Below are 23,666 nucleotides of genomic sequence, written 5' to 3'. Positions count from 1 at the left end.
CTGTAAAATGCTGAGGATGTTTTATAGCGTTTTTGAGTGTTTTAACTAGTTGTGTTACATGCTGGTTTGGTGGCATAACGGAAGCACAAAAGAGCACACATAGGAAAATAGTAACCACTGCCAGTAAGCTGCTGGGCATTAGTTTAGGTAACTTAGAACAAGACTATAAAAAGATCCCTTAACAAGGTAAAAAGCATTCTTTGTCATCAAAAGCCCCCACGCTTGGGCGCACTTGTGGCACAGCGGGTAGCGCGACCCATATACGGAGGCCTTTAGTCCTCGATGCGGTCGACCCGGGTTCGACTCCGACCCGCAGTCCTTTGCCGCATATCTCTCCCCCTCTTCCATCCCCCTTCCTGTCAGCCTACTTTCAGAAAAAGCGAGCCACTAGAGCCGCAAAAAATCCCCCCCCAAAAAAAAAAAAGCTTTTAAACTGCTACCCTCAGGAAGAAGTACTGAAAGCAAGTACTTTCTTAAAGTACATGTAGAACCAATAGTTTGTCTGTCAGCAGGTAGAACTTTTATGTTTCTTTCATGACAATTTGTATTTATTGTATTTTCAGAGATTGGATAGCCCTGGTGCCTAATTTAGTGGTATGCTGGGAACCATGTGCCGCAGAAGATGTTGATTCTGTTTTACATCGTCTTTGGTTAAGTGCGTTTCGACTGAGATTGTGTGTTTATTTTTGCTTGCTTGTTTTCTTATTAGTCAACATAAAGTAGATAGCCAGTGTCATGCGTTCATCCACTGAGCAAAAGTTCCCTCTAGGTACAATAAAGAATATATTCTACGTATTTTACTACTGATAATTATTCAGTAAAACAGAGTTTTTATGCACGTGCGAGTGTGTTTTAACATTGTTTTGATGCGGCAACTTTTCAGAATGACAAATTAAAGAGCGATATAAAACTTTAAATCACAAATTTCCTAATTTCAAATCTAAAAGGAAACAGTTCTTTTTGTGGTTAAAATGCTTCATTAAAACCACAAAGATCTTAATCAGACGATGCATCCGTTCACAGTTACGCTGCCCTTCACTTAATTTTGCCCCGCTGAGGCAAGGTGCTGACAGACAGTTCATGAGTGCTGAGGTGGGATTTGTGTCGCATGTCCACAAAAGTGAAAGAGACGCAGCACCGAATGTGCAGACCTAAGCGATGAAACCCAAGTTTCACATTCCGGGCCCATTTTCACTTTTCCACACACAACTGGTCAGCTATCAATCGCAAACGGCACCGAGAGACAAACGGATGGGAAATGAATGCATGCAATGAAAAGGAGGTCAAGACTGAGCGCTAAAGCAAAAGGGATAGTGAAAAATGGATGATTTATGAGCTAATGTTGAAGGTGTCTTAAAACACAGGCTCAGCTAAATCTTACCAGTGATGCAGATGATTCATCTTAAACTGCGAAGCAGAAACTGTGCTTAGGGGGTAATTTAACCCAATTACACACACACACACACACACACACACACAGTTACAGAGACACAAATTTCTACCACAGTGTTAGATGTGTAAGTTTAAATGTATAAACATATATTCTGTTCCATTTCTGATTACTCAGCAGCGAGGCATTGAGCCAAGGTTACGTTTTGTTTGTAGTTCCTCATAACAGAGTGAATGCAAGTAATGCACAACTCAACTTAAAGAAAAATTGCCTCAAATGTTTGGTTTGTTTTGGTTGTTGCTGTTGCTGTTTTCTTTTTTGTGACATTATGAAATATATTTCACAAATTAAAGCGGTCACCAAGTTATGAGAAACTTCTTAAACGTAACTTACCTTAAACGTAGGACAGCGTTTCTTCCCGCCGAGCAACAAAACCCATTGCTTTGGCGAACCGTCCGGTCCCTGATCCCGTTTCAGCTGCTGGACAGCAGATCTACATGCATTGTACATGCAATAAGTGGTGCACCTGCCTACTTTGAGGTGTTCAGGAAGGACTTATGTGGGCAAAAGAGAACTTTACCAGACTGTCATATCTTAGGAAGCGTAAGGATAGACAGCGATGTTTATAGAATACATCTAAAAGTTTCCTAATTCTGTCTCTATGGACTCATAATACCACACATTCCTCAGAGGTAAAGTCTTTTAAACCATGTCCGAAATAAGGCACTGTGTGCTAATCATTTCCTACTTCTAATTCTGAAGAAACAGCCCAATGAGGCCGACTGCTATCTCTGTTTAAAACTGCAGGTCAGCTGATGCAGCCTGCATCACAGCAGAGAATGAAAACAAGCCGGCAAACATACGCCACTAATAATACGGCACGGGCACAGAGTAGTAATATCGATTTTTGGTGGCATAGCCTTGAAAAAGGAGTGCAAGCCAATCCGTGGGTCAACATGTGATACTCCCTTAACGGTTTTGAGTAGTTTACAGGGATAAATGCGCACCTTTTATCCCACTACTTTCTTCCCCCTTGCAGGGCTCCAAAATCCCTTTACTTCACTGATAAAATAAAAACGGGCGGTCAAAAGAGAAAGAGTGCCTGAAAAGCTGAACTCATTCGCTCACTTGGGAAGTTGCCAAACCACCGCTTTAAATTTGCTTCCTCATTGTTTTACCCCTCCGGCCCATGCTCTTCCTCCGCTCTGCTGCGAGGCACGATAAGATCCCACGGTCGGCTGTTTTTCTAATGAAGGAGAGCAGGCAGGGCGCTACACCACGTGATCTCATTCATCCTACTTTTGCCTCTCTGTATTAACTTTACTGCTACAGTGAGCTTCTTTTTTTTGTTTTCTTTATTTTTTTATTTCACTCAAATTTATTTTTTTGATCTATTCAGTTTCCTGTTGCATTTACCATCAGCTATTACCACCAATTCAACCGAGAATGACGCGCTACAATTTTTCCACATCCTTTGGTCAAGTATCAAGCAGTTTTCTACATCTACGCAGCAGTGATAAATCTAATAAGTTCACAGCAGCATCAGACAAAAGCAGTTGTATCGATGCACAACTCCGGTAACAGTAAATTATGAGACGTTTACCGTTAGTGTTTACTGAAAGAATGATTTGCCTAAACTTGTATGTTTTGGGGATTTTATTGTTGATAATCTCAAAATGAGTGGACATTTTAGAAGGAAAAAAAAATTCCCCTAACATTATTTCAGTCTAGCTTCGGTCAACCAATAGGCGTTAAAAAAATAAATGAAATAGGCAAACCCTGCTACATTTAAACTGGACTTAAACGACGGCTGAAACCCGAGAAAGAACCGACGCAAGCACCCTGCTGCAACAAAAGGGAAGTGAAGCTCTGCCACAATGCGGCCAAATGCTGGTTTTTGCTCCCCTCGGTGGTCTAGCTGTTTGCGCTACATTTGTCAGCAAAAGGAAAGAGAAGTTATAGAGGGCAAATAAATAACTACACAAAACTGGGGGTTAAATGTGGTACTTCAACTGAAACTGCAGGGTTTTTTTTTTTTAAAAAAGAGGAAGACATCGCTATATTCAGAATAGTTTTGTGAGGTAACCCCACAATAATCTGCAGCCCTGGTGAATTTGTGTAACCAATTATAATAACAATTCCACCTTTTATTCTTTAGAGCCTCTATCATTCCAGTAGTGTAATCCAAATCATCCACCCATCCATTTTCTAACACGTCTATTCTTTGTGGGGTTGTGAGGGGTGCTGGTGCCTATCTCCAGCTGTCAATGGGCGACAGGCGAGGTACACCCTGGACAGGTCGCCCATTTATCGCAGTAAACCAAATCAGAAAATGTTTAAATGATCCAGCTTTGTCTTTTCAAACCTTCACTGATGGCACAATTATTGGCAACCCTCACAGTTTCTATAAAATAAACATGACTGATGGAGTTTTTAAATATGTAATAAATATGCCAATGTTGATCAGAAACATTTGATTTGTAATCAAAGATTGGCTGGATTCAGGATTTTGATCTTCGGTCTCCACAGACTCTTTGCTCTCCAGCTCACTCCAGTTAGCCAGCTGCATTTTATGACAAAATTCATATAAAAACGTTAGTATTTCATTTAACATACCCCAAACAGTGTTTTATTTAGAGCTAGAATTGCTTGTCTTGTACAGTCACAGCCAATAAAGTACAATATACTCTCCGATGAGGCTCTCTTGCCAGAATAAAATGACATTTTGAAAATAACCTTTAAGCTGGTATTAGACATACTTTTCATTAAGTTCACATCTCAGTTTTTATTGGTCTGATGTACTGTTCTAATCTTAAATGTTGTGTTTTCCTTAGCTGAAAGTGGAGGAGCATCATAACTGATAAAAAAAGGCTTGAAAACATCCGTCTGTGTGTAATTAATCTATATTGCGTGTTTCACTTAGTAATAGTGAGTTACTGAAATAAACTTTTGAATACGTAGTCAAATTTACTCAATATGACTAGATTACTAGCAAATAGACATAATGTTTTCCTTTGTCGTTTATTATTTGCTTTATTTTCCAGGTTTCTTCAATCAATTACTAATGATCGTAAAACATATTTTAAAAACCTCTTCTGTCTAAGTGCTTTTTTTATTACTTCGTTTCAGACAGAATGAAGGGTACTGATAAATTGTTAGGCTGTTATTTGACAACTAGTGATCGTAGGGCTGGACGATAATTCAACATATATCGATCGATAGACGTATATCGATGATACAAAAAAGTGTCAGTAAAAAGTTCAATAGAGCAGTTTTCCTTCCTTTTGCATTCTATCATGTAGGTTAATATTACAGTCATTACATGATCCTAACCAATCACAAACGCAGACCAGGAACCAAGCTCCGCCCCCTTCAAAGAGTTCAGAGAGCACGCGTTCTTGTTCATTTATTTAAATACTTGCAGTTTTGGTAAAAAGTTGGTTGAATAAAGGGTTGAGTTTGAATCCAGTGTTTGTGTGTTCTTTATCTAAAACAAGGTCACTAAGCAACAGCATAAAATGGCCAGGGCTGCACTTAAAATACATGTTTTCAATTTGTTGATAATTATCGACATCGATCAATATGATTTCTATTTTATCGAGATGCTTTTTTTCCCCCTATATCGTCCAGCCCTAAGTGATCATGTGTGGTTTATGGACTTCAAAGTCATTTACAGTAGCTGCTACAACACAGAGGTGCATTTGTCATCTTTAAAACGGGAAAGACAAGAGAACATGCCACTCAAGTAAGGCAGGTGTGCGTTGATCATCTCTATAGTAAGAACAATGAAACAAGTCGGAATAACGAACAGTGAAAAACAAGGCGTGGGTGACAACCAGTGCTTATCTTTCCTTGACACACGGTGAAGCAGGGTGGTAGTGAAAAAGTGGCATACTGAAGCTGCCCAGTGTTCATACCAACCATTTGTTTCAAGGCTCATGTACATTTCTTTACCGGGGGTGCCAATAATCATGGCTAGCACTACACCTTTTGATCAAGTAATTTTACTAAAATCATCCATGTAGCCAAGAACGCACCTTTGCATTGAGAAAGTTTAAAACACACATAAAGTCGATAACTTGCTCCGATACGTGGAACGTGGGTGTTTATCGGTCCTCTTAGTTGCCATCAAAGTTATCGCAATCCCCTCATTGTCCGACAGTCAAAGTCTGCCAGCATGCAAATAGACAATTACACAAAGCATGTAACAGCATAAAAGGAAGTCTCATGACACAGTTAGCGCACAGAGAACGACTAGAGGGGCTAACAACGGCCGTCTCTCTTGACCGGCTGAAAGGAAACTGTGTGCTGTCTGGGAACGCTGTTCAGAAGTAAAGAGGGAAAAATGCTCGACTGAACGCAGAGCACTGTGGCACAGAGGAAGCCAGCATAAGCACGAGGAGGCAAACAATACCGATTGTTAACTCGCCAACAGCTGACAATGTCCATTTAAATGGAGTAAAACTGCCTCGGACAACGACAAATGTGTGTGTGTGTGCGCACCTCGCCGCTCCTCTGCCGTGTCAGCACTCACGGCCTTTCCCTCTCCATTATACAGACGGCTCCTCGGGATCCTCCCATCTTTTAGGCTTTACGCCGTCTACTCTCCTTTGCCTTCCAAGCCACTTGGGATTTGGCTGGCAAAGTGCCCTGTGTCAAACTGTGCACGCTCTAAAAGGTTGCGCGCACGCACACACTCAAACGGCGAGAGACTACAAACAGGAAGGCACAACACTTCCGAGCCCGCATCCTTTACCATCCCGAGCTTTTATGACGTAGCCGCGCTTTCAAACGGCATCTGCTGGCTCGTTTACCTCCTATGCTGCAATCACACGGGCTATTTCTGGCCTATTGTGTTCGAAATGATGTAATGATAAGCGGGAAAAAAGGGAGAGGAAGGGTGCAGCAGATGTTGAAGGAGAGCAAAGGGAAGGAAGGTTTACAAAAAGGAAAAAGGAAGAACTGAACAAATCCACTGAAAAATATAGAGTCCTTTAAGCGGCGCGCCAAGCTTTCATCTTGGATTAAACGACACATTTCTTAAATTAACTGAACCCCACATATCCAGCAGAAATTTTTAGAAACGCATTTAACATTTAGTAGCAAAAACACCCCCCCAAAAAAGTCCATGATGCACTTCTCAGAATGTTGATAATGTTAGCTGTGAGCTCATCACACAAAATAAACACCTTCCCTGTAGCATTCACCACAAAGCTTAGTGATTCATTACTCAGGACCGCAACCATATCAACTCTGGGATAAATGGAGAGGCTAGCTGATCAAGCCTAAATTTAGAAGGCACTAAAGCACAAGAGCTATTGTTCCATCGCAATAGGAGCTGCCACAGGCCTTTACGTTCAAAGTTAAAAGTGGACAACATCACCATGCCAGCGGGCTTTTTAATTAGGCATCAGCTGTCCTGAAGCTCCTCTGGTACGATGACCGGGAGTGAAAATGGGTGCTGGGTTTTTTTCTCCTTTCACATTTGTGCCTCTGTTTGGTTCCTGATTCGTTTTCCAGGTACCGACTTTGAAAATAATAATAATAATCATAATAATAACGAGGATATCTACCAGAACAAGTGACTCAGGGCCACACTACAATACCACTACAATGGTTTGATCGGGGCCACAATCAATCACACACTGCTAAAAAAAATCTAATTAAATCAAAGGAAAACTTTGAAAACACAACAGATAACTGAGAAACAAATGATGATCAACCCACTGGGGGCTTATTCTGAAGTCACGGAGAAAGTGGAACTGAAAAACTGAGGAGGCAGGCTGGCCCAGTTTGCTGAAAGGTCATTATAACAACTCATAATGGTTCTCAGTAGTTTCTATGGCCCCCATGTTTGCTTGCCTGGCGACACCGGTGGACCTAAACACGACATCCCAGCAGAGATGTTCTGTTGGATTTAGATCAGGAAAACACGGCTGCCAGTCGATGGCATCAATTCCTTCATCGTCCGGAAACCGCCTGCACACTCTTGCCACATAAGGCCGGGGATTATTATGCACCATGAGGATGGGATGTAACCGTTCCAAAAACAAGGAAGAAGCTGAAACTCCCTGTAGGGTATGACAGCTATTTAAAGACAGACATGGCTACCTGCTGTACCTGCCTGCTGTGCAGGGATGAGACTGAAAGTTGAGGCCCTTCAATCAGTCTAGATGACAGTTTCCCCAACCTCCTGAAGGGAACTCCTCTCTTTTTTAGGGTTGTATTACCAAACCATGACACAGAGGAGAAGGATAAAAGTGACTCAGGAAAAGCACAACGAAAAAGTCACTATGACTGAATCAATATTAAAATGGCAGAGCCGTGTGACACCTTTCACACTGCTCACACAATTTGCCATCTCAGCGTCCCAGAGTATCTCTGTAAGCGCGCACACTCTGGTAGGCCTGACCTTTAATTTAAGGGACTTCGTGCTTGTGAGGTTTTCACCTAATAATCAATAATCATATCTTGGGATTTTAGCAGTATCGAGACAAAGAAAAGACTCCTCATACCATCTTACAAAGACATCAATCGCTGGAATATGGCTGTTTTCATTGGCTAGGAGCAAATCGACGTCTACCGAATCGTCAGAGCGTTTTACGGTCAGAACGTTTACAGCTTTGTTGGTGAAAACGCATACAGTCTACGGATGCAACATGAGGTTTGTTGTTGAAAACCAGGTTGCCCATAAATACTTGCAGATCTAGTTTATTTGAATTCTCTCTCAGAAAAAAAAAAAAAAAAAAAAAAAAAGAGTTGAATAAACTCGACTAGACTTCCTGATCATAAAGGCGTTTAGACTGTGTGATCAGATAAACCGACTCAGACTGAGAATGACTTCCATTAGCGACATGTGATAATGAGATCAAATGTTTTTGCATGTCTTGAGGTTGACGATAAAACGGGGGAAGGTATACTTTGAGAACAGAAGTCACTGATTGTGTAACCGTTATCAAAAAATGTTGCTGTTTCCTCACATCTGCTCACTGCTGCCAGATATTACACGTGTTCAGAGGTTAACTGCTCAACCACATTTTTATCAGATGTTTCGCACCCAATCTAGGAAATAATCTGATTTGTTACTGTATAAATAATGAAAAACACTGCCTACAGCAGGGAAACCTTAGTATCTATGCCCAAACTGCAGACTAGAGAAAACTGAGGGGAAACATTTTCTTAAACTTTGTTATTGCAAAATGTCAGGCTGCATATAGCAGGCTCTCAGTTCTAAGTTTATACCCAGTGCAAGCAAAAAAACAGCAGCAAACAGAAAAAACGACACTCTTTTATCAAGACCTAAAGGATCTGTATCAGCCTATAAAAAAAAAAAACAGTGATTATTTTCCCTGTTCGTATTACTAGCAACACACAATCCACTTATTCTGTTTGTAAATGTTGTCAAAATCTACTTGAGATATAATCACCAAGCCCCAAAGCCGCCTCCCCCCCAAAAAAAGAAGATGAAGGACACTCTGACAGAAAAGCACACATTCTGGAGGGTTCTTCACCAGAGCGTGTTTGGACAGCTGACAAACTAAGCTCTAACAGCCGTCAAATGAGCTAAACAAGACCGGCTGACAGAAGTGAAGAATACATCCCGAATTTACAAAAAATAAATAAATAAATATATATAATAATAATAATCTCATCCGTTTTTTCTTGTCCAAACGCCTCACAGCCAAGCATGATATACGTGACAAAGCTCGACTCACACGCCCCGTCATGATTTTCAAAATCATTTGGTGCTGAAGTGACAAAGTCAAAAAGAGAACAGCCATATATTAAAAAGAACAGGAAGCTGGGCACCAACATAGGTACAGAAAGTTAACGTCATACAAGGCGACTCGTAGAAATAGTGGTTGATGCTAGGCCTGTACTTAAAGGCCGCATGCTAAACGGAGTGTAAATGTGACCTTCGACTAATGCTGAAAAACACCCAGGGTGTACGGCTCATAAATAATCAATCTACAGTCAAGTTGTTTTTAATTACTCGATATGGGGCAGGCCTGACTGCGCTGCTCAGCATCTGTTGCTTCATTCTTAACAGCGATGTTTTAAAATGCTTTAGACTTCCCAACAAAGCGTAAAAAGATTAAATCATATGTCCCGCTCTGCTCTGCTGACCACCCTCCGGACTTTTGCGGCGGCGCGTGCCAACGGTGACAAAAGCAGCAACGGCTCAAACTATGAGTCAGACCACGAACACAAGGAGAAGTGATGCTTTATCTCTCAGGGACCAAAAGGAGATAAGAACTGCATCAATATCCTGCAAAGAAATTACTTTTGTTCCTCTTTTTAATTTCGTCTCATCGCTTTTTTTTTTTTTTTTTCCTTTTGAGGAGACAGTTGACAAAGCGGCGCATCTCGGCCCTGTAGGCAGCGGTGAACGCTATACGTCTCCGAGCAGAACACCGCGGTTGAAGTCATCCATAAATATTATGAATGTGAGGACATACCGGTCGGCGAGGTCCAAGCAGCTCCTGTTAGAGGACGCGCTGAAATGTATAGTGGAGACCTTCAAGGGATAGTTTGGAGATTCTGGAGAGAGGCTCTACGGATTTATCATTATTAATTCCCCTAACATGTAGTATAATGATGTAAGTCTGTACAAAAGTAAATACGTTCTCAGGGCAGTGGAAGGACAACAGTTGGTCAGATAACCCTTGTTTTTAGCCAGTTAAATCGACTTAAACTGAAATAATGTTCACATCAAGGAGGACATTTTCTAAAGAATTAAAAGACCTGGAAAGGCAGAGGGACATACCACCTTCAGTGCTGTGGCACTAAGCAGTCGAAACATTTACTCAACTCTTGACAGATTAAGAGGAAACCGACGAGTTGCAGCAGCCAAAACAAGCAGAACTCGTAATAATGCTCTAAAACACCTGATTCAGGTGTGAATTATCTCCCCCAGCCTGTAGCAGCTCATTCAGCCAGAACGTCTTAAACATGCTAGACGTTGGCACCCCTGCACTTAAAGTTAAATTTCCTATTCAACTAGACGCTCAAAAAGGCATCTTTACTAGCTACTATTTGAAGTCGAAGCTGAACGCAATATAAAGGGATGCACCGATATGAAAACTTGGGCCGGCGCCGATATATGTGAAATTAACTGTTATGACCGATGGTTGACTTTTACCGATACTGTTAATATCTCAATATATATTCTTTACGATTTGGACGCTGTGGAAAAAAACGACCAGACAGTTGGCGTTCCCTAGTCCACTTTAGTTAAACCTCACAATCCCCCACAATCCTGTGCAGCATCGCCATCACGTGACCAAACGGCCAACCCCCTCCCTTTACCATCCCAAAACACGTACAAAATGGCAACAAGGTGAAAGTAAACGCTGGATATTAACATCGTCCCAGTTGTACTTATCGGACCAATACGGTCCAAAATGACTTCAAAAATTTAACTGTTGAATAGTTTGCCAACTAAATATAATTAGAGTAGCAGTATATAGAGCAAATAACTAATATAAGTCTAAAACAGTTATTATAACGTAAGAAAATTATGTATTTTTAGGATTTCACTAGTTGCTGTGCTTCAGCTTTTATGATACTAACAAGACCTTTTCATTATTAAAATATTGTAGTTTCATTTTAAATCCAGACTTGTTCTATAAATTGCAGCCCTCCATTAGCTGACATTTGTTGAGTTAATTCAGTACATTTCTGCACATTCTGGCAGCCATCACCATGCTAGGCCGAGGTGAACCGCTCAGCCGCATCAACGTCAAGCACAATGCGCCGTAAATAGCACGAGAAGCAATGCTTGCCACAAGGCCTTGTTGTCTAATTCAAACTGTTCAAACTGGAAGGCATTTTATTTTCCTCTTCCCCGAAAGGACAATTCGATACACACCAAGCCTTTTGATGCAACAATAAAATACTTGAACAACAAGTTTGGTGAGATGCGGGAGGTCACAAATAAGGTAAAGGAGCAGCTATGGTAACAGTTGGCCCACATTAAGGTTAGTCATCATCGTTGTTCATAATGTTTATAATGAGTCAGACTCTAAGAACAAGCGGGCAACATAAGCAGAAGTTGACGGTATCGGGCGATAAATGCAAGCGTTGGCCGATCCAGTAGCGCGTTCAGCCGCCATGGCGTGACGTCACTTGAAGCTCATACATCGTCGCTCCATCCTTTGCAGAGAGCGGCTGGTAATGTAGAAACTACTCTAAGACAACTTTTATTGTATTTTTAAACTGTCTAACTTAGATGTATTTGCCCTTTAAGTGTCTGGCTCTGTGTATGTGAGCAGGCTGAAGCAGTTTCCTTTTCACTCAGACGGCAGGTCATCTGCGGTGTTTTTTCTTATTCTTGTTTTTTTTTTTTTTTTAACTCCGCCACTTGTCAAGGTGGAAACATTGTTTTTTTTTGTTGTTTTTTTTAAATGGTGGGCACTGCCAGGGAGACTGACGCATGCACATGAAACATGAAAACAATACCAAAAACAACGCTGGTGTCATTTCAACTTCTGGCCATTTAATTAATGTCCTTGTTTAAATTGACACTTGTGTAATATTTGTTACCAATGTGTCATTTTTATCTTGTAAATGGAAGAAGAAAAAGCAATATCGGCTTCAACAATCGGCCAAAAGGGAGAAAAAAAATAAATAAATAATCAGCCTCACGTAATAGAGCCGATGTCAAAATAATCGGTATCGGCCTTAAAAAACCTGTATTGGTCGATCTCTAATTATAAACACCAGTATGTAAACTGAGTAAAAGTGGCCACTCCTCATGTCATCAACACAATGCATTTTATCAACAGCGCCTACGAACAGAGCGGACGGCATAATCTCTTGAACGCGCGGTGAACTAACCGGTGTCGGAGCGTTCGCTGCTTGTTTGCAGTGCTGCCACTCACTCGGCCTGTCTGTAATGGCGAACACGCCATCAAACTGATAAGCTTCTGGGTAAGTCACAATATGAAGCTTTGGCTGGTAATTTATCTAAAAGCTGGAATCATTTGCACTTTGCTGATAACAAGGCGCTGGCGTTCTTAACCACTCTGACATATGCTGAGTTAGCGTGGTAAAAGCGAACAATAGATACCGCATATGGTTCATAATCCCATGCTAACATGTCAACAGGCTGTATATATATATATATATATATATATATATATATATATATATATATATATATATATATATATATATATATATATATATATACGACCCGATGAAAGACCACAGGACGTTTGTGGAACGCTGACTGCATTTCAATGGCGCGGCAGGCGTCACAACTGAGCTGCATCTTGTTGCCATGACTAACACATAAAGACATGTTATCTCAGTAAGATGTTTAGAGATTCGTTAGGGAGCGTTAACAGATGTTTATTTATGCCCCTTGTAAAAGAGTCGTAAACCACCAAGCCGGGGCACTTGCTTTAAGCAGCTCTGCGTCCCTGCGTGAAGTGAGAATGTGTGCGCTCCCTGTTAACGCTGAGATACTGGATTAAAACGAATGGACCTACTGACACAACAGCACCTGCTATCCTGCAGCATCCTGCTGGTCCCACATCAGCCTGGCCTCATCTGGAACCTGTGTCAACGCCAATCACCGCCATAACACGGCACAGAGCGGCTCGGAAAGTGTCCCCAAGAGCCACGGAGACTCGTTTTTCAACAGTAAGATTCAAACAGGAGACAGACTCAAACCAGCTGATAACGACAGGATATTAACAACAGGTTAAGAAATAAAGAATGAAAAAGCTAAGCGACGCTAAAGAAACATGGCCCCTGTAACGTTACCACTCCAATTATCCAGGCTTTACCTGGATCATGCATGGTGATTTCTTTCCGTAGTTTTTAATGACTGGACCATCGATTACAAAACATGTTGGGTGTTAGAAATAGTTTGATCTACAACTCATCAAACAAAAGGCTGATGTTTGCTTTGCTTTAACCAGAACGGTAAACAGTTACTGCCATGCTTTTTTTTTTAGTTGACATCTGGACAGTCTCAACATCAACTTTAGTTCAAAGATTCAATAATACTTTGACTTTTACGATCTGAACTACATTGCCATACATTAAATACACATTCTATAAATCAACGGATCCCAAAGCTAGGATCAGGACCTCACTTTGGGGCACCGATAAACAATTGTGAGGTCTAAAATCCTATTTAAAAAAAATAAATCAAGAAAAAAAAAGAGAAGACGTTTATGCTATGAATCATAGAAGTGATTTAAAAAAAAAAATAGAACTAGGAAATACATAAGGGAAATGTATTGACAGTTAGTTGCGGCTGCTTGTGTCGTCATTCTTCTGTTTATTTGACTTAATGGAAATATCTCCACCAGGTCAATTCATAGGCTGGAGGCTGAAAGATTCGGGAACTGCTGCGTTACATCACAGGCTCTGCCCTGTAATTAGCAAAATGCTACTTGAGGCATTTAAATGTGACTCAACTTAAATGTCCTGTTTAAAACCCTGATCTGAACAGGGTCTAAAGGCCAACAATCTGTGAAGCAGCTTCATTTTTTTGTGTGTAAATGTTGTTTTTATTTATGGAGTGGGCTCAGTCACTGCCTTAAGAACTAAAGTGATAATGAGTTGGACCAAAACTCTAGTTTTGATGTGACAAATCAAAGATAAAGGAGATTGTTCAAATATAATTCCACATTTTATTTATTTATTGATTGACTGATTTATTGGGGAGGGGGGGTAGATTTCAGATAAGAGTAAGGAACAGTAAGGCTGCATTTTCTCCAGTACTCATCCTATCTCACCAAATTCTGCTCTTTTACAAGATGTTCAAAAACGACAAGAAAAACAACTGTGGCGCAATCAGGAAACAACTATTGGCACAGAACGCCCGTCAGAAAACAGCTAAAAGGGGGAGAGAAGATGGTAACAGGACAGAGATGATCACATAGACACACTATGACAAAATATGACACAAAACAAGGAGGCCACAAAACACCAGGAAAAAAAATATCCTGGCCATCCGTAAAGATGTACAATGATAAAAACTAAACGAGCTGCCAGAAACGGGAATCTACCAATTCTCCCCTGATCAGCGCCGATCGGTACGTGTTCTTTACCAAATTAATTTTATCCATCAGAACTAAGGTTTCCCCACTGTTGTCTGTCAGCAGACCAATCAAACCAACGACATGTAGTCTGAATCTTTTTTTTTTTTTTTCAGTTCAGTAAAAGTCACATAAAAGGTTCGGTGCATGACATAATTCAGGCCTTTTATGGCGTGATTGCAAACATCCTGAGCTGCTGCTCCTTCACTCGTAGCCCACCGATTCCTGCAGCCTTCAGCCAGGAGGTTTTGTCATCAGACTCCGCTACCATTAAGCGTTTTCACCCTCATAACAAACCCCTTTTGACGGGTCAGCAGTGGTGGCCAGTCACTACTCAACTCCCTGCTGGATCTGCTCCAAAAACAACAAAACAAAAACAAAAAAAAAGCCCTACAGCACATGTTTTCTGACTTATTGTCATGGTATCAGTCAGGACAAGGCTGATCGGTGCATAAGATGCCATATGAAATCAAATCAGTTAGGAGCGAAATGTCAGCTTTAAGTGGGCAAAAAAAACTTTTTAGAGACATGTTAAAACAAATAAAACACTGTTTCTCTGTGTGCTTCTTCTTCTATTTTGAGCCTACCTTTGCCATTCTGCCATGCTGTGTACCAGGACAGGCTGAGGAAGGACGTGAAGAAAATCAACGCAGTGGCCACAGTTCCATTTCTGAGCCTCATCTCATTTCAGCGATGCCTCTCCACGGCTCAGTGTCAGGGGATGGATGGGATGGGATGGGGTGGAGGGGGGGGGGGAGAGAGAGCCGGAGCTACCGCTACCGCTGCCTCCCTCCACGTCCGTCCGTCTCTTCCTGCCCTCAGGATCTCGCGGCGGGCGTAGGCGAGGGCATACGGACGTGCCAAGGCGGCCCAGTTCGCGACGCAGTGGCCGCCGACTCCTCAGCTGAGAGAGACCAGTCCTCGGATGTAACCTTGGGTCTTCTGCGCCGTTCCCTCCGTGGCGCCGAAACGTGCTCTTCTCTCCCACCCCGCGTTGCCTCCTCTACTTGCGGTCTGACGCGATATAAAAAGATTTAGGCGACGAGACGGCTTACATGGTCGCCCGGCTGCCCGCACGGTCCATGTTGATGTTTACAGCCGCCGCTCGTTAGCTACAAGTTCCAGGCAGAAATCATCTCGAGTGTGTGACGGCTGAGCCTCCTCCGGGATAGGCTGCCGGGAGCTCTGACGGTGTGCGGGAGGCTACGCCTCAAATCACGTCGATTCCGCCTCAACTTCCAACAGACGGAGGAGGTGTTAGCGGCAGAGACCTACGTGTTGCTGCCTCCCGCCGGTGGGGTGGGGGGGGGGGAACGTCAACGGACGCGTGCAAGCTTCGCCGGCTGCGATACGACACGGACCCGAGAAGCTAGTTAGCTTACTGGGCTAACATGAAGTAGAAACTCCGGTGGCGGTCAACCTGCAGTCACCGAACCAACGCTGCCAAAATTGGACCAGGGACTCCCCTTTTTTGTTTTTGTTTTTTTTAGGCTAATAATTCCTCACTGTGCGTTTTCCATTTCTGTTGACGTAAACGCCCAGACGAACGGACGCCCAGCTGTCCCCGTGCATCACACAGAGCCCAGCCGTAACGTGTTGTTGTTGGTAACTAACTAACGGGTCCACCTGTCACGTCAGAGGATTTAGCCAAACATGACTTCCGGTGAGAGCTATCAAAATAAAGGTCGCCACCCATTTACGGTCACGATGCAGAATGACAGAAGTCCCCGTTTCAAATTAAAGTTGCTGTTCGTTTTTATCCATTTTTTGTCGGGAATAAAAATTTCTCAATCAACATTTAAACCAGAATGGTGACTATCAGAACTTTAAAAGAACCACCAACTCAGTCAACACCAAGCTTTTCTAGTACATTCAGACATTTCAAACCAGTAGTACAACAGGCTGGACCTGTTTAGAATATATAGAAATGTAATATCAATGGTAAATGGCTTGTACTTGTATAGCGCTTTAACTAACTAACTAACTAACTAACTAACTAACTAACGGGTCCACCTGTCACGTCAGAGGATTTAGCCAAACATGACTTCTGGTGAGAGCTATCAAAATAAAGGTCCCCACCCCTTTACGGTCACGATGCAGAATGACAGAAGTTCCCGTTTCAAATTAAAGTTGCTGTTCGATTTTGTCCATTTGTCAGGAATAAAAACTGCTCAAACGACATTTAAACCAGAATGGTGACTATCAGAACTTTAAAAGAACCACCACATCAGTCAAGACCAAGCTTTTCTAGTACATTCAGACATTTTAAACCAGTAGTACAACAGGCTGGACCTTTTTAGAATATATAGAAATGTAATATCAATGGTAAATGGCTTGTACTTGTATAGCGCTTTAACTAACTAACGGGTCCACCTGTCACGTCAGAGGATTTAGCCAAACATGACTTCCGGTGAGAGCTTTCAAAATAAAGGTCCCCACCCCTTTACGGTCACGATGCAGAATGACAGAAGTTCCCGTTTCAAATTAAAGTTGCTGTTCGTTTTTGTCCATTTGTCAGGAATAAAAGCTGCTCAGACGACATTTAAACCAGAATGGTGACTATCAGAACTTTAAAAGAACCACCACATCAGTCAACACCAAGTTTTTCTAGTACATTCAGACATTTCAAACCAGTAGTACAACAGGCTGGACCTGTTTACAATATATAGAAATGTAATATCAATGGTAAATGGCTTGTACTTGTATAGCGCTTTAACTAACTAACTAACTAACTAACTAACTAACTAACTAACTAACTAACTAACTAACTAACTAACTAACGGATCCACCTGTCACGTCAGAGGATTTAGCCAAACATGACTTCCGGTGAGAGCTTTCAAAATAAAGGTTGCCACCCCTTACGGTCACGATGCAGAATGACAGAAGTTCCCGTTTCAAATTAAAGTTGCTGTTCGTTTTTGTCCATTTGTCAGGAATAAAAGCTGCTCAAACGACATTTAAACCAGAATGGTGACTATCAGAACTTTAAAAGAACCACCACATCAGTCAAGACCAAGCTTTTCTAGTACATTCAGACATTTTAAACCAGTAGTACAACAGGCTGGACCTTTTTAGAATATATAGAAATGTAATATTAATGGTAAATGGCTTGTACTTGTATCGCGCTTTAACTAACGGGTCCACCTGTCACGTCATGACTTCCGGGAAGAGCTTTCAAACTAAAGGTCCCCGCCCCTTACGGTCACGATGCAGAATGACAGAAGTTCCCGTTTCAAATTAAAGTTGCTGTTCGTTTTTGTCCATTTGTCAGGAATAAAAGCTGCTCAGACGACATTTAAACCAGAATGGTGACTATCAGAACTTTAAAAGAACCACCACATCAGTCAACACCAAGCTTTTCTAGTACATTTCAGACATTTTAAACCAGTAGTACAACAGGCTGGACCTGTTTACAATATATAGAAATGTAATATCAATGGTAAATGGCTTGTACTTGTATAGCGCTTTAACTAGTCTGACGAGTCCATCAAAGCGCTTCACACTACACTAGTGAAGATTCTCAGTCATCCAGGTCATAATCATTCCAAAAAAAGTTAAAAACAAAACAACTGGACTTTTTTTTCTGAAGTTTCCCATACAGAAAGCTTTCTCAATTCAAATGTCTGGAGTATGTTGATGTTGATGAACAAGGCCTTTTTTTGGGCAATAATATAAAGCTTGGAACTCCCTGTTAAAACCTTAGCATAGTCCGGTTTCTTCCTGATAGCTGAAGTGAAAGTGAACACCATGCTAATATCCAAGGAGCTGTCAGCGGCTTTAAAAATAAAATAAAAATAAAATAAAAAGATTGTAGCAGCTTGAGAGTCGACAACCATTTGGAATCAGCAGTTCAACAAAATAAAAATAGAAATTAGTGATGGACATTTAAAACAACTGCAATCATGCTTGGGTCTAAGTTCGCCCTGAAAGTAAATTGCAAGTTGCCAAAAACCCTATAATGTCATCGTGGACCAACGTAAGGCTCTTGCCACTGTTGTGCATCCTTCACATTCACAAAGAGGCTGCACATAGAACTATTATAGGAGAAAAACATTCAACCGGTACTTCTGGCATAACTCTTTGGAGAGCTGAGTCCAAGATTACATTATTTGGACTCCAAAACAAAGAAAAAGGAAAACAGCTCCATGCTAAATGTGCAGCACAGAGGTGAAAGTGTTCACACCACCTTGCCAGCTCAGCTATTTAATTACTTTCATGACTCGGCGCCTTCAAATGTCACATAATCACATGCCACAAGATGCGAGGAAGGCATCTCAGGGCAGCTTACGTTTTGAGAAAGTCCACTTCACAATGTGCTCATCTTTATTCGTAAATAATTACAATTGGTGTTTCTCCTCAGTATTTATCAGTGGACAACCACCAAACTAGCATCAGTAGTTTTTCATATGTTTTCGGATAACGGTGGACTCTTTTCGGGACATTAAAATGTCTTCACCAGCATCTTCTACTAGTTTTTATATTAACAGCTTACACTTTCCTGTTTTTTTTTTTCTTTTTTTTTTCCAGCTGGGGATATGTGGCAGTGCTATCTTGCAACAATACAGTCCTTGGTTTGAATCATAGCCTGGGATCTTTCTGCATGGACCTTGCATCTTTACCCCATGCATGGGTTCTCTCCGGGTATCTGACCCCCCCACAGCCAGGTAAGTTTAATTGCTTGTTATAAATTGCCCTCAGACGTGAGTGGGTGCTCGCATGTTTCCATCAGCAATGCCCTGTGATGACCTGTTTAGGGTGTAACTCACAACCAGTGACCGCTGGAGATGAGCACCAGATGAGACTGTGGCGCCTACTGACCCAGACTGCAAGACCATAGAGGCTCAGAAAACCATTGCAGGTGTTTTAAATGGCGATTAGGGTATGACAACTTGAGTTTCCGACGTTTATAATCATATTTATAATATTCTAATTCCCCAAGACACTAAATAATGAGTTTTCATTCTCCGTCAGGAATAACAATAAAACTTACAACAAATATTTCACTCTATGCAAATTAAATCTCTACAATATCAGTGTTTCACTGTGTGAAACGAGACAAAAAATTAGTGATTTTTTTGGTAATATTAAATTTTTTTCAGAGCTATCTGTACTTAAACCCAATTTTCACAGGGATTAGCTACCAATTATTTGGTATTTGGACATAACTTGCAAAACGTATGGTATACAACTCATCGATGATGCTTTATGCATTTTTGAACAGCTCCTTCCAACTAGACAAATTTATATCGGAAAAAATGGATCCTTGACACAAATATTTACGGTTTTCAATAGAAAATTTGACTTTATTTTCAAAACACTATCATTGTAGAGCAAACCCATAAAATAGACTATAAAGATTACAAGTACATATGATCAGTCGCTTTATAAACACTTTACATACATTCACACATGAAGCTTATGAAACCGTCAACTGTTGAGTGACCGGGAGGGAAGAGAAGGGATACATGCAACATCTCTCTCTCTCTCTAATTAAAACAGCAGCAGCCTTCTGAAAAGCAATAGATGCACACACTTTTATATTTATAGTCCTAGCACGTCACTGTTTTGTTATCAGACCGAGCCAAGTGTTAACTGCGGCGCACACGGCAGAACCGACGTGCGTCTGTTATGAAGCGAGGCAAAGCAGGATCTCAGAAGGGCGAAGCCTTGAAGTAGTCCTCCAGCGGGATGATTGATACTCCCCCGATCCAGTCCTGTAGCCACACCTGAATCAAATCCATCTTCATGAAGAACCACTTGTGTCCCACTGGCCACTTTGCCATCACTGGGTGTCTGTTTTAAAACAGAGCAGCATGTGAGTTCACGCTTGTCTAATGTACTGTTGACGCACGACAGCTGCTTATAGGTCTGTCACCTCGAGAACATCGCCTCCTTTGCAAAAGCGAGCTCCTCTGGTTCCACCTCCACCATTTTGCCTGTCAGTGTGAGCCGAGCACATCTGGGATCCTCTGGATCATACACCATTTGCCTGGAAACGCAGCAGAATACACCTTTGTTACCAAAACGTTCTTTTTCAAAGCTTTTCTGTAACTAGATTATGCGGTGGCATAACTTTTTTTCATGTGTAATGCCACTATAACGCATATATTAACCTTTTTCAGCTGTTGTTTTGTTGCTAACTAGTAAAACTTGTGCTTGCTTTAATGACATATATATATATATATATATATATATATATATATATATATATATATATATATATATATATATATTTAAAGCGAAAAGTAAATATAATCTAACAAGGAATGGGTTTCTTAAAAGAATACAAATATGCCAAGATTACAGAATGAAACAACCGCAGTAAAGAAGACATAAATCAGAATTTGTAAGAGTATTCTGAGTTTAAGACCGTCTCTGTCTTGTCAGCGAATGTTTGGGTAAAAGAAGCTGCAAAATGCAGAACGTCTCTCCCCTCCCTATATTTTTTCTATCTTTTAATTTTGTACAGCATCAGACCCTCCTTTATACAATGGTTTACAGAAGTGTACATAATAAACACGTTAGGGAACAAAGGATAAGATTTTGGAAGAACCTCTGATTTCAATGCCATGTAAACTCTGCCACCTGCTGGCAGAAACCGGTAAATGCAGTCATCTCTGGATTTGGGGGGTAGAGCAGATATTGAAGGCCTTACGGAATCTGAAAACGACTACTTTGTGGATCATTCTGCATTTTCCCAAATGCTGCTTGAGCACAAAAAGTATTTTTCAAAAGTTCTCCAAAAGCTACATCTATGATAGGGTAGGAAACCATTTTAAAGTAAATATAAATCAGAATATTTATCCAAGTGCCCTAGAAGCACAATTAGATCAGGGATGTTTTAAACTTCCAGGTGTGTTTTGTTTTACTTTGCATACCTTTTGTTTCTGGTTAACAGAAGCTGTTGTTTATGGTAAGACCTTCAACGTTTTTGCTTTGTTTTGTGCATACTTCTCGTGTGTTCAAAGTATTAAACAGGAAGAACGTATCGGACCGGGGTCATTTCATCACATAAGTAATCCGGGTGCATCTTCAGTGAGCTTAGACTTGCCTGCAGAAGTCCCCCTCAGCCTCCGAGAATGTGAGAGAGGCATATGGGTTACTTTTCAGGTCCGTCACAGTGTTGTCCATTGGAGTCACATAGAAATAGATCACTCCAGTGCTGTTTTCCAGCGGTCCGTCACTGACAGAGAAAATGTTTCCAAAGGGCAGACCTCTGATCTGTGCAGAATGAAAGTTACAAACGGAGGCATTGTTAAGAATTTCCACCATATTGCAGCAATTAACATTCTTTCTGTAGCATTAGCTGGGAGTATTATGTTAATAATATTTAATAGCAACACAACAATCACTCACTAAACTCTCCTTTCCTATCAGTTATATGGCCATTATGGCCTTCTGCACAGGGTGCCACCATGTCATGGGGTGGCAACATCTCTCCCAAAGAAAACTCACGGTGTGAACGCACTTCAAGGGAGGCGAAAGTTTGTCGCCAAGCAAAAAGACCTATTTTGCTTTATATCAGGGAATCTGGAATCATCTCTGGTAGAAAAACCTCAGAACACCTGCAGCCATAGCACTGGACCGAAACTCTTTAAAAAGTCAGATTTATGAAACCATTATTTTGAAAATTAAAACACAGAATGAGCTTTTTTGATTCTTCTTCACAATCAAGACCACCTTAAATTGAGACGTGTGTAAAAGAAAGAAAAAAGCTAAATATCAACTGGGCTAACAATGGCTGTATTATTCTGAATGAAGCAGGTGTTTAAAGGAAATGTTGCTTGAATTACAAAAATAGCGTAAGGGTTTATACGGAGGTTTGACAGGAAGCAACACAAAGAACGTCGTTACTGTGAGGACACAGACTTGTATGTTGTGAGTCCTTGTTTTTTGCAATTTCGGGTGTCATGTGAGCGGGGGGTGACCGCAGTCTGGACCAATGAAAATGTTCATCAGTGTATATTTTAGAGTGAAAAGGCAGCAGGCATGCAGGAACTGCCATTGTTTACTGTGGTGGTTTAGAGCAGTGCTTCTGAAACCTGGTCCTCACACCTAAAAGGCAGGAAACATGGAAGGCAGGGCAGCACTGGATTACAGAATATAACACGACACAAAACAGAAATACACAAGGACATTTTTTAACTCCAATAATAATAATAATAACAAAATTTAAAATAGATAAAACATGTGACACTGTAATACATAGTTATAAACATTGACTGCAATGTCAACAATTTGAAAAAAGGGACACATTTTACAAAGTACATTGCTGGACCACGAGTTTACAGTTTTCCATGATGTTGGATTTTTTTTTCTTTCATCTCATGATCAAAATGTTAATCTTCTGTAAAAAGAAAAAAAAGTTCTCTGGTGTTTTGCACCCCTGGGTTTCCGTAGATTTCCTTTTTTACTATGGTGACCTTGAATAATCTGCTTTCATAACACATTACGGGGCTACTCCACGTCTCACCGTTTGTTTTTGTTTTTGTTTTTTTTGTTTTTTTTTATGACCGCATGTTTACTTGCAAAGTTGGTTTGATAAAGTTGTGACTGGATTGGTGTTTCTTTTCTTTCTTTTCCAACCTATTAGAAAGAAGGAACCAGCCTTGCTGCTCGGCTGGCTAAAGTCTCCCCACTCGGTCCACGGAGCGTTACCTTGTCTTGGGTCGAAATGGTGGCCAGGTGACCCCAGTCGCTGTAGTGGGCGATGTAGCGGGCGGTCCTGGCGGTCTCCTGGTGTGGAGGAGGAGAGCCGCCGCCGCCGGACTGCTTCGCCTTTTCCACGGGGTACGAGAACAGGCGTGGGGACAGCTGCGCCGCTTCTGCGCTTTCGGGCTCCGCCGGCTCTCCGCGTGCGGGAGTCTCGAGGCGGTCTCCGAGGACGTTGGCTTTCCACAGCCCCGCGCCGTCCACCAGCAGCGCGGGGGCCACCTCTTCGGACAGGTCGGCGCCTTCCACATCCACGTCGTTGGACGACACGACCCAGGACACGGAGCTCCTGAGGGTGTAGCTCCGGCACAGGCACAGGAGGCTGGCACACAGCGCCAGGGGGAGGTAAGGGGGCCTCATGGAGCTGCGAGGATGGCCGCGCACGTCCACCCTGGTGTTTACAAAACTCACGTGTGCGGACGAGTTAAAAACACGAGGACGTTCAGCTGCAGAGGCAGCTTTCTGCAGCGCCCTCTGGCGGGCTCTGGTGAAACGGCATCAAACCC

General features: G+C 41.7%; 2 protein-coding genes across 2 annotated transcripts in view; both read right to left on the bottom strand.

Annotated features, from left to right (window-relative positions):
• mgat4a (alpha-1,3-mannosyl-glycoprotein 4-beta-N-acetylglucosaminyltransferase A) overlaps positions 1-16,080 on the bottom strand; it is a 44,468-nt gene extending 28,388 nt beyond the window's left edge. Inside the window, exon 1 of the mRNA XM_012864357.3 lies at positions 15,036-16,080. Coding sequence (XP_012719811.1) covers positions 15,036-15,129 — 94 coding nt within the window. The 5' untranslated portion in view covers positions 15,130-16,080. The remainder of the gene's footprint in view (positions 1-15,035) is intronic.
• A 3,643-nt stretch (positions 16,081-19,723) lies between these two features.
• On the bottom strand, positions 19,724-23,606 carry creg2 (cellular repressor of E1A-stimulated genes 2). The gene is made up of 4 exons (XM_012864482.3): positions 23,107-23,606; positions 21,500-21,669; positions 20,324-20,437; positions 19,724-20,241 (listed from the first exon to the last, which is right to left on the bottom strand). Exons 1-4 carry the CDS (start codon positions 23,518-23,520, stop codon positions 20,100-20,102), a joined length of 840 nt encoding a protein of 279 aa, XP_012719936.2. The 5' UTR covers positions 23,521-23,606; the 3' UTR covers positions 19,724-20,099.
• Positions 23,607-23,666: the final 60 nt, after the last annotated feature.

Source organism: Fundulus heteroclitus, chromosome 7 (genome assembly GCF_011125445.2).
Source record: "Fundulus heteroclitus isolate FHET01 chromosome 7, MU-UCD_Fhet_4.1, whole genome shotgun sequence".
Lineage (NCBI taxonomy): Eukaryota > Metazoa > Chordata > Actinopteri > Cyprinodontiformes > Fundulidae > Fundulus > Fundulus heteroclitus.
The sequence above is the reverse complement of the archived record's forward strand: the minus strand, read 5'-3'. Positions and strand labels throughout refer to the sequence as shown.